The sequence below is a fragment of the Neofelis nebulosa genome, chromosome 1 (assembly GCF_028018385.1).
Source record: "Neofelis nebulosa isolate mNeoNeb1 chromosome 1, mNeoNeb1.pri, whole genome shotgun sequence".
NCBI lineage: Eukaryota > Metazoa > Chordata > Mammalia > Carnivora > Felidae > Neofelis > Neofelis nebulosa.
The window spans coordinates 65609648-65621169 of NC_080782.1; the positions used below are offsets into that span (position 1 = coordinate 65609648).

At 51.5% G+C, this 11522-nt stretch overlaps 1 protein-coding gene across 3 annotated transcripts in view; it reads left to right on the top strand.

Moving 5' to 3' along the window:
- The window catches only part of CPLX2 (complexin 2), an 84178-nt gene extending 73559 nt beyond the window's left edge, over positions 1 to 10619 (top strand). For all 3 annotated transcript variants that reach the window (XM_058723812.1, XM_058723822.1, XM_058723803.1), the window contains 3 exons: positions 5090 to 5209; positions 5346 to 5521; positions 6283 to 10619. In XM_058723812.1, coding sequence (XP_058579795.1) covers positions 5179 to 5209; positions 5346 to 5521; positions 6283 to 6480 — 405 coding nt within the window. In that variant the 5' untranslated portion in view covers positions 5090 to 5178 and the 3' untranslated portion in view covers positions 6481 to 10619. The remainder of the gene's footprint in view (positions 1 to 5089; positions 5210 to 5345; positions 5522 to 6282) is intronic.
- Positions 10620 to 11522: the final 903 nt, after the last annotated feature.

An 11522-nucleotide genomic window follows, 5' to 3' on the forward strand; every position in this document is an offset into this window, starting at 1 on the left:
CAAGCCCTCCCCTAAAGGGAGCTCAGAGAGATCTGGAAAGGGAACACACACAGCTGGACAGAGCACATGAGCTGGAGGCAGGCAAGGCTGCAGTAGAAAAGTACCCTGGGTCTCAGAAGAGGAAGACACCATCACATCTCACCCAGGAGATCCAGGATATTTCATAAAGGCAGTGATGTTTGAGAGGGCTCTTTGAAAATTAATATTGCTGCTGATGATGATGATAACAGTGATGATGATAACCATGATAGTGATGATAGGTAATATGTATTAGCACCTACTATGTGCCAAACACTAGGCTGAGCACTTTATTTGCATTATCTCATTTAATGCTCACAACATGTCTTGGGGATAGGCAGTATTGTCTCCATTTCACAGATGAAAAAAGATTAAGTCATTTGCTCAAGGTCACTTAGTAAGTAGTGGAGTCAGGATTAGAACCGACAGAGATGAAGTTAAGGGGTTCCCAGGCTGTAAAATGAACAAATACCCAGTGGTTTTCAAATAGAAGCAGAGCCACATGCAAAAGATGAGAAATGAATGGCAAGGCAGGCAGGTGCTAGACTGTGCAGGATTTGAAGGTCAGCACAAGGACCCTCTGGCCAGTTTAACAAGACCATGGGGAGCCATTGCAGGGTGTGTTTGATGAGCAGATCTGCCCTTTAGGAAGATTAATTGGACAGCCATGTGGAGGATGGGTAAGAGCTGAGGGAGGGACAGACATAGAGGTTATGCACAAATCCAGAACCTTGAAGTCCTGAGCCAAGACATTAGCAGCGTAGGAGAAGAGGGTGTGGATGCAGGAAGCACCATGAAGCTACAGTCTCTGGACTCCTCTCTAGCATCCCATCCCAATTTTAACTCACCAATTCCTTGTGTGGTCTTTTGTCCGGTGTCTCCCTCCCCAGCTAACTGAGTGCTGTGAGAACAAATGTGACTCCCTTGTTCCCTGCCACAGCCCCAGCACCGAGAATAGTGCCTGGCAGAGTAGATGCCCAAAGAATATTGGGAGTGAGTGAGTGAGTAAGTGAAGAAGTCACTGACTCTAGAGTTTTCAGTTGAGGCGATTGGAACAAGGCATGCTGGAAGAAAAGGTGGTTGGGTGAGGGAAGCAAGGATAAGATCGATCTTTGGATAGACTGAATTTGAGATTACTCATGTGGCAATATCCAGCAGAAAGTTAAATGTGTGAGTCTGGGGGCTGGGGGTGGTCTGTGACTAAAGAAGGGCATAAATCAATAGGGTTAGGTGAGATTCCCAAGGGAGACAGTGGAGGAATAAGGGACAGTAGGAGGAGAAAGAGGGAGAGTGATTGCTTGGATAACATCTACATTTTAAAGAAAAGAAGTCAGTAGAGGGGAGAAAGATTTGTCTGAGAAGTAGGATGAAGACCACAGGAGTGCCGTCCTAGAATTCAAAAGATTCAAGAAGAGGGCTGAAAAATAGATGGATGAGGAGAGAGTAGAGTCATCACCAGTATCTGATGCTACAGAGGGATGGATGGAGGAGCTTCAGAGCAGTGAAAACACTCCAGGATCTGGCATTCTGGAGGCCTCTGGCGACTCCGACGAGGGCAATTTCGGTGGCAGTGCAGAGGCAGCAGATCTCTGATCTCACAGAGCTGCAGGGCTGACCTGGAGCTGAAGAAGTGGAGACACCAAATGGACACCCCTTCATCACAAAGGTAGAGGACAGAGATTAAGGGAAAGGGGCAGGAGTTGGAGAAGGAAGCGGATAAAGAGACCTATCCAGGAGACTGAGGATGTGAGGAAGAGAGAGCACGAAACGATCAAGTAGGAGGTGTAAGGAGAGAAGATCTGCAGTACCGGTGGATAGGTTAACTTCAGCGGGAAGGAGGGGGACCTCGTCCTCAGAAGCTAGGAGGGAAAGTGGCAGGATCTCATACTAGTTGGCATTAATCATTTTGAGAGTGATAGCAGTCACCATGTACTGAGCTCCCCACTGCCACCATGTGCTAAACACATTATTTCTAACCTTTCAAAGTGGCACGTAATCCTCACTGTATGAAGAAAAGAGGCTAAGTCAATTACTTACTATCTCACAGCTAAAAAGTAGCAGGTTCAGGATCGGAGTCAGGTATGCCTGACCCAGGGCTCACAAGTCTTCCAACGCACCTGTGGAAGGAGACAGAGTAGGAGGACCCTGGGCCTTGAGAAATTGGTTGGGAGAACCTCAACAGGGTGAACGACAAATTACTTAATAGCTGAGAGAGCCACGTTGGGGGTGAGCAGCAGGACTTTGGGATGGACCCAAGAAGCTGCTAAATAATCCCAGCAGGCCTCACTCAACAAGGGTAAGGGGGCACCTAGAATGACAGGGATGTAAGTATCCAGAAGACTCGGGCCTCAAATGAGTAGATGCACTTTGCATATTGGGGGGCCGGGAGGGATGGTAATCAATGTTTGCTGAATGAATGCTTAGAAACAGAAGAGTCTGGAGAAGGAGATGGTGCGGTGATAGAAAGATGTTATGTTAACTTTGAATGGTGCCATGGGACATCCAGAGGGAGGTGCCCAAGAGGAAGGCAAGTGCATATCTTGATTTATTTGTTGTCTATTTCCCTGTGCACAAACACACACACACACACTCACCGCCCATCCCCCCCCCACACACACACACACTCTAGAATGTAATCTGCATGAGGGCAGGGTTTTGTCTGTTTTGTTTACTCGTATATCCCCGGTGCCTAACACGCTGGTACATAGGTACATAGGAGATACTCAATTAATATTTGTTGGATAAATGACTACAGGGGTCTAGAGCCCACATAAGATGTCTAGGTATCATTAAAGCCCAAGAAAGGATGAGTTGCCCTAGGGAAGCATTAGAGAGGAAAAAGAGACGGGAGCTAAAGTCCGAGTCCTGGGGAACACTCTTATTGAAGAGCGGAGAACAAGAGGAGGCAGCAAAGCTGGGATGGGGAAGGGCGAGGAGCACTAGGAGAGGAAAGAGAGCAGTAGGACATGGGGGAGAGGAAAGAACTGAGTCACCGAGCCAAGACAGGAGAAGGATTTGAGGATACAGTGGGGGTGGCCAGCAGTTCAAAGGCTGCAAAACTGCTCCAACCGAACCACTGGGAAGAGGGCCCAGAAGATCATCTGGTTCAGGAGAGAGACTTGCCAGAGCAGCAAATTAGGGATGAGACTGAACCTAAAGCCCAGGTGCCCTGTGGACCAATTTGAAGCATCTCAGATTAAAGTCCCATGTCTCTACTACCACCTGCAAATTCCTTGAGCTGCATGTAAACACAGAGGAGGAACCCAATAGTTCCTGAAATCATTTGATTATTAAATTGTTCATTTCCTCTTCTTAGAAATGCAGTTTCTTTACAATGTTTTTGAATCCAGCAAAAACATCTTAATTGACTGAGCTGAGCCGCCTTCACACTCAGAATTCTGGGTCGGGGTGGGTTCTCTTACATTTCCTGGAAACGCTGCTCCAACACGTCCTCACAAATATGCAGTCAGCAATGGCCAACATTAAGGAGCAGCTGCTACATACCCAGTCACTTGACCAGTGTCTCCTCTTCTTCAAACACCAGTACAAGGGTAGGCTTAATACTCCCTCGCTGTCCTGGAGCAAACTGACACTTCCCCAGGGTGGCCACAGCCAGGGAGTACTGGAGCCCAGACTTCTAACCAGGTGTGTCTGATGCCAAAGTCCCTGGGGATGTTTTTCTACTTCGTCATGATTTGCTCTCCTCAAAACAACCTGTCAGGTGGTATGATCATGTAGAAATCCTCAAATAAACTCTCGGGCCCCATTTGATAGAAAGATCTCAGTCTGTTGATATGTCTTCTCATTTTGAAAGAAATGAAGAAAATCATCAACAAACAGCCAGTGACCTTGAACTCAACCTGGTTGTGATATCCAGCCTGCTTCTCTGTCACCATTTCCCTTTTGTCTCCCAGAAAATCATAAAGCCCCCAAGGCTGTGTGGGCTGAAAGGCCTTGGGGAGTAGGCCTCACCCCAGGTGACCACATCACCCTTTAGATAGCTCAGGGATGTTCCCATCTACACCCAAAAAGTGATTTGCGATGGCTTTGTCTATGAAAAGCCAGTGATGAAACTGAATGGTTAAAATAAAAAGGAAATCTCTCAGAGTTACAGTATCAGGGTTCAAATTCTCAAGGATGTGGGGGTAACAAGGTAGAAGGAGGTCAAGGATGGAGGGAAGCTCCAAGCTCTCTACCCTCCCCGCCCCACTAACATTGGGATCTTGCATACTGAGATTCTCATTAAGATTTTATTTGGAGAAAATCTTCTGAGGCCAAAAAGGAAAGAATAAAAAATATAATAAAAATTGAAAGTTGGTAATTTAGAGAGAAGAGGAGGACTAACACAAGCTGAGTGCTTACAAGGCCCGTGCTCGGTACTTTAAAGGCCCTAAGCCCCAAGAAGATTATCATGTCTCCAACCCCCATGTGTAATTCAAAATAAAAATCAATATTAAGCTATAAAACACAAAACTTACATGTTTCCTGAAATAAAAGTAACTTATTTCTCCATTTGCCTAATTTCAGAAGTTTGGATATGTTCATCCAAGCTGACTGTTCTCAGTTTTTCACCGGCCTCTGATTTGCTGGGGCCCTAATCCCCTGCTCATTCCATCTAGTGGTTGGCCCAGTGGCCCAGGCTGGAATTTTCTCGTCTCCACAGTAGCCCTGGGAAAAGAGGCACTGCCATTCTATCTTATGGAGGATGAAACTGGGGCTCAAGGAGGTTCAGGAACTAGCTGAATGTCACATGGTGAATAAGGAATGAGGGTGGCATGAGAACCCAGCTCTGCCTGACTCCAAACTCCCCCTTCTTTCTAGCACTCCTGGACTCAATCCAATTAAACCCATACGGGCAAGATGAAGGTTTTAAAATCGGAAGCCGAAGATATTTGGCCACATATATGTGCCTGGCACGCAGCAAGTACTCAGGAAATAGCCCCTTTCCATTGAGTGCCAGAGCACTGGGTCTTGGCCTGGGCTGATGCAGCCTGGGGCCCGAACCAGGGTGAGGCTGCTGTCTGTCTGTGCAGAGGCCTCTCCCATCTGATCCCTGACTCCACTTTTGCAGGTTGACACATATCTCTGAGCCAGGCCTTGTCAGTAGCCCTGCATGCAACCTTGGCTGCGGGCTAAGGCACGCTAACTAGAGCCGGCGTCATGGACTTCGTCATGAAGCAGGCCCTTGGAGGTGAGTCCCGCACCCTTCACTCCCCGACCTGGGTCTCAATCCAGGCGGGAGGGGCCCGCAGAGCACCAAGTCCTTCTATCCCCAGCCCTGGTCCCCCCTGACCCCATCCTCTCCTTCCCCACCCCATCCGATTTAGGGGCCACCAAGGATATGGGGAAGATGCTGGGGGGAGAGGAGGAGAAGGACCCAGACGCGCAGAAGAAGGAGGAGGAGCGACAGGAGGCGCTGCGGCAGCAGGAGGAAGAGCGTAAGGCCAAGCATGCGCGCATGGAGGCTGAGCGTGAGAAGGTCCGGCAGCAGATCCGAGACAAGGTCAGCATCACCCGTCCGCGTGGGAGAGTAAGGAACTGAGGTCAAGCCGGTCCCCCCAAGCCCCGGCCTCAGGCTCCCCCGAATCCCTGCTCTCACCTTAGACCTAACTCTCACTAGGTTTCTTCCTCATAGGGAGAAAGGAGTGTCACAGGAACACCTCCCTCAAAGGAGCGTTATGGGGATTAAGTAAGATAATGCACACGATAAGCGCTCTCGAATGTTTGCTGCTATGGTCCGCGGTCTTGTGCCCAAGACTGGAGACCAAATGTTTGCAATCCAGAATTTGGGAATTTGGGGAAAGTACCGTAGTGCCCTAAGCACCTATTATTGTTACGTGTCGCTCTCAATCGGTCTGCAGCTGCCACCTGATGCCAAGCAGTTCCATACATGTCTAGTCTCACCACTGCAAAAAAACAAGGCTATAAGTAGCCTCCCATCAGCTCAGATCAAGTTTTGTCATCGAAACCTATGGGAGGACTTTCAGATGTGAAATCTTGGGGGATGTCAGAAGGGCAGAGAAGTTATTATGGGCAGGTATTAATTTTAAAGGAAACCCTATGCACCGACTCTCTTTTCTGGAACACCTGCCGAGAACAGGCACAATCCCATAAGGAAGGCATCCTTATCCCTATTTTATAGATGAGAGGACTAAGGCTTGGGGAGTTTCCATGAGTGGCGGCCCCGGATGAGCCAGCTTGACCTTGAGATCCAGCTCTCTCCTTGCCCCATTCATGTTCATGTCTGCCCTCCCCCCTTCCCAGTATGGGCTGAAGAAGAAGGAAGAGAAGGAGGCAGAGGAGAAGGCAGCCCTGGAGCAGCCCTGCGAGGGAAGCCTGACCCGGCCCAAGAAGGCTATCCCTGCAGGCTGCGGGGATGAGGAGGAGGAAGAGGAGGAGAGCATCCTGGACACGGTGCTCAAATACCTCCCCGGGCCACTGCAGGACATGTTCAAGAAGTAACCGGCCCTTCTGCCCTGTTCCCACTCCACTTGTTACTTTTTTTTTTTTTTTTGGTTCTTTCTTTTCATTCAGTTAAGTCTCAGTTCTGAAGGGGAAAACCTCAGTTGACCTCTGCCCCCCTTCCCTGGCCAGGACTCCTCCCCCTCAGCACTCCCTCACACCCCCTTCATCCCAGGGTATTCAGCCCCCACCTCACTTCCCAGTTGCTTGAAAAAGGGAAGACAGCTTCCCCCAGCAGGGGGCGTTGAATCCAGTGCCAGAGGCACTGAGGGCCCCCTCCAGAAGCCTAAGGTCTATGCTAGTGTGGTAACCCCCATACATTCCTTCATGCACCCCACTGCCAGGAGGACCATTGTCCCCAGCCAGCCAAAGTAATGACACATTCCAGCCCTGCCCAGCATGCTGACCTTTGGCCTCTGACCCACAGTGGGCCTCTAGGTCAGGGTAGGGGCACTGAGTGGCCTGGTTCTAAGGAAGGGAGTCAGGGTAAGCCTGCCCTGTGAGGGCCCAGCCTGAGAGGCCCTGTTGTATTCTGGCCAGGCCTAGGTCTGGGCAGGAGGCTGGGGCTCTCCTTCTTCCCTCCCCCTGAGATGACACCACCCAGCCCGGGAGCACTCCTCTCCCAACCCCCACCTGAAGAGGCATGGCCCCTGCCAAGCCAGTCCCTCCAAATGGATCCTCTTCAGACTTTAACTCATCTGTGGAGAGCCCCCAGGGTAGAGCAGCCCCTTGTCTCCCCCCTCTCTGCTTGGGTCCTGGGGCCCCACTGCCAGGCTGGGCCCAGTTTGCCCAGCCAAGGGGCTTCCCAGGCCCCCCAGAAAACACTTGGAGCCATTGGGCAGCGATGGCCCATGCCATGGGACCTCACCATTGGTACAGCCAAGCTGCCCCCATTCCTATCCACCCCACTTCCCCAACCCATCCTGTTCATGTGCTTCCAGGGCCCCATGGTCCCCAGGAGGACCCTTCCTGGCCAAAGCCCCAAGCCTTTGGGGAGAAGCCAGTTCCCACTTGACAGAAGGCATCTGTCCATTCATCTCATTGGCCAAGAACAAACTCTCCTCTGGGATGTGTGAAAATGGCATTTGTTCCCTCCACCCCAAACTGTCAAGGCCTCCTGCTCAGTCAGTTGTATGAGAACCAGGGGGCCTTGGAGCAAATGAGAGAGGAAAGTGTGCGTCCATGCACACATGCGTGTATGTGGCAGAGACTGCATCAGCAATTGTGCATCCAAAGATTGTACATATGGGTGCATTGTCAGTGTGTGTGTTGAGACTGTTTGTGTATGCTAATCATACCCTTGTGTTAGAGATTGTATATGTTAGGCAGCCTTGTGTATGTGTGTTTGTTTGAGGGGGTATGTATGAATTGAAATTGTGTCATATCTGTTTTCTAGCCATCTTATATGGGTGGTCAAGTTGGCATGTGTTAGCCTGTATCTGCATGTGTTTTCAAAATAGCAGGAGTGTCTGCAGCAATGGGTATGTGTTAGAAGTTGTACAGTGTGTGTTTGAGAGACTGCCAGATGTGCTGAGAGTGTTGTGTGCATGTGTGGCTCTGAATAGGCACTTGTGTGCAGAATGTGTGCTTCGGGAGAAAGAACATAGGTAACATACCCCCTTCTTGGCCTCCAAACCATTGGCCATGGGTGGCCACATCCAACAGGAGACCTTGTCCTTGGCCTAGAGTCCTCCCGCCCTTGGAGGGTTCCTGCCTGAGGTCCTCAGAAGTCCACTGAGACTGACCCTGGCAGTGCCCCAAGAAGCCATGCTGGGCCCTCATCGGGGCCTACCCCAAAAGCAGGGCCCAGGGAGGGGGCGACTTGCCTGCCCCCGAAGCTCCTGCCTCATTGACCCCAGTTTGCATTCTGCAGGTTTTCCATTTTAGTGGATTTATGCTTTTATTTCAGAGACAGACATGTGTCTTCTCTGTCCGTTTCCAATAGTTAAAGCCATATCAGTTAGACTGCAATACTTTAAAGATGAGACAAAACAATCCATATGTTTAGGGAACTAGAAAAATCCCCTGGTCTGTCCCTTCTCTAGGGAGCAGGGCTCCAGCAGCTCTAGCTCCCTGGACTTGCCCTTCTCCCCCGCCCCCTCCCCCTCCCCTGTGCCCTTGTGTCCTGCCCCACCAAGGGGCCTGTGTCTGTGCCTGTGTCTGTGACGGGGAGCCACCTCGCACCCCTATTGTCTGCTTGTCTGTGTCTCTAATCCTGGGCAGGATGGTCATTCTCTAGAGCCCTGGGGTCCTGGGACAGAGATAGGCAGGGCGCAGTCAAGGGGCCCCAGGTTTCCGCAGACCCAGTGTGTGAGCCCCAGCCAGACACAGATGTAAATCCCAAGTGTTTGAAAACATCTCCCCCTTGACAGGGTCCCACAGATCTCAAAGGTGGTGCCAGAGCACAGAAAATGACAGATGGGCAGCAGAGACTGAGGCCCAGGGAGCTTCAGATGAGCAGGGGAACACAGCCATGCAAGATATCCCAGGTAGACCTGAGGGACACCAGACCCTCAAAGAATGTCCCTGGTGGTCTCCACAGCCCTTCTGCACCCCCAGCGGGCTCTGGATTTTTCCCATACGAGAGTACCCTCCAGGCTGGCTGGATGAGTCTGGCAAACGTCCCAGACTCTTCCAGAATCCTCAGGCCTACCCCTGAGCAGCAGAACTAGAGGTCATCCTGGAGGCAGGAGCAGGGGAGAATTTCGGCATGGGGCATACCTGGCTCCAACCACGGCCAGGTGACCAACTTCAGGTCCAGAGAGACATGATGACTGTCATTCCCGATGCAGACCTGTGGAAAGAAGCTAGTGTGTGACCCAGTGAAGATGTTGTGTGCAACACACTCAGGTGGAGGGAGAGGGGGAACAAAATACGTGTGGGGTGTGCTCTAGCAGGGAAGAGATGTTTACGTGATGTACCTGGGGTGGGAGGTGTGTGTGACCCACTGGATGGGAGGGGGATGAGTGTGTCACACCTAAATGGAGCAGTGCATGTGATACACTTAGGAGGCTGGGGTAGGGAGGGAGCAGTCCCAGAATTCAGTGCACACATGCAACATACCAGGGAGACATTCTTCAGCTAGAGAAATAAGAAGGAGCAATCATTTGTATATGGTGAGAACAATGAGATGCAAGGGAGTGGGCACCACCTGATGTGGGCATGCGTGGTTGCCAGGGAAGGCCACTGCCAGGCTTGCGTGCCTGGGAGCTCATCCTCAAGAAAGGAGGGAGAAGCCTTCTCTGGATCGCCCATGCCGGTGCTGGCAGCGAGCCAGGATTTCCACACATGGACATCCTCAGCTCCAGGTTCAGAAGCTCCAGGAAGTGGCAACACTGTGTGGGGTCTCCTCCAAAGGCAAGCAGGAAGTCAAGAGACCCTCTTAAGTATCGGGGTGTGTGTGTGTGTGTGTGTGTGTGTGTGTGTGTGTGTGTGTGAGAGAGAGAGAGAGAGAGAGAGAGAGAGAGAGAGAGAGAGAGACATGGAGACAAGACAGAAAGGGAGAGAGAGAGGGAGGGAGGGCACAGAGGGAAGAGAGACAGAGAAGGGGAGAGATAGTGAACTGAAGTATTTCAGCAGCCCAGGCCCCTCTCAGGTGGCCTGATGAGGAAAGAAGCTACCCCCACCAGGCTATGGCCAGAACCCCAGTCCTGAGAGTCCTGCCCCTAGATGGCAGGGTTGCCCACCCCACCGCCCAACTGCTCCATCCTTCGAGGGCCTCACAGGCCCTTGACTGGACAGGCAACTGGGGATCAGATGGCTCAGATAAGGGTATGCCTGAAGATATGCCTTCCCCCACATGTCCCCTACTCCCCTCCCTGCTCCTGCTGCCCACCTTCTTCACTGGGGAGAGGTTGGAAGGTGCTCCCACTGGCCCTGGGATGGGGGTGGGGGTCCTGAGACCCAGGTGAGGACGACCATCCTGCTCTCGCGGGGGAATCCCTTTCCCACATCTGTGCTGTGTCCTTGTTGCTCTGCTTTCTTTAAATGTGTCAGTGCCTGGGGGGAGGGGAGGGGCACCCCCTCATGCCCCCTGAACCTGACCAAAAGCCATGGCTGTTGCTCCCCCCTTTGTATGACGCAGATGCTAAGATGTACCAAACCAACCATGACAACAAAGAAAAGACCTTGTACAGCAACTCTTAGTCTGTCTGTCCTTTTCTGTCTGTTGGCACCACCAGGGTTACATGGGGCACCAGCTAAGGCAAGGGGGGCTGACCTGCAATGTTCAAGAGGTCTCAGAAAACCTCCCATTTTACCCTGACTTCTGGCTGGGACATTGGAAACAAATGAAGTCCAGAGTCAGGGCTCACCCCCAGAGATCAGCACCACTCACCTCCCGCCCTTCAAGTTCAACTGTACGAAACCCCCCCAGAGCTGGTGTTCCAGCCTGGTCACAATACCCCACACCCCATCTCTGGCCATCCTTCTCTGAAAGCTCCCTGGGATATGGCGTGCCGACATGAAGCCAAGAACCGTGGGTGGGCAAAGGTCTGTTACTGGTCACCCACCAACACCGAGGGAGTTCCTACTCTCTGCCAGGCCGTGTGTGGGAGCTGGTGCCACTCAGCATTGTTCCTGGACACAGACACTTCCCAGACCTTGTTGAGTCAGGACAAGACGAGAACCTTCTTTCACCCTCAGCTGTCCCCACCATTGCCCTGCCTTAAGCTGGGCCTCACTTTTTCTCTACTTGTCTAGGCACCTCCCATTCCCCACATACTAGTCTCCCAGCTTCTGCCTCTTCCCTCTGTCCATCCTCTCCCCATCACCCCACCTCGCCCAGAAGACTCATCAAAACACAAACTTAACCATGTCACTCTCCTGCCCAGCACCCTTCAGTGGTCAGGACAACAGCAAAATCGTCAAAATGGCCCTGTAAGATATGACCCCAACCTACTAGGTTAGACCCACACCCAACTCTGAGCCAAGCACACATGGTATGCACATGCTGAGTCTTTCCCCTCTGCCTGGAATGAATGGTACCCTTTCCCTCCCTGGTGTACTCCTGAAATTCTCAAGATCCAGCAAGATGTCACCTC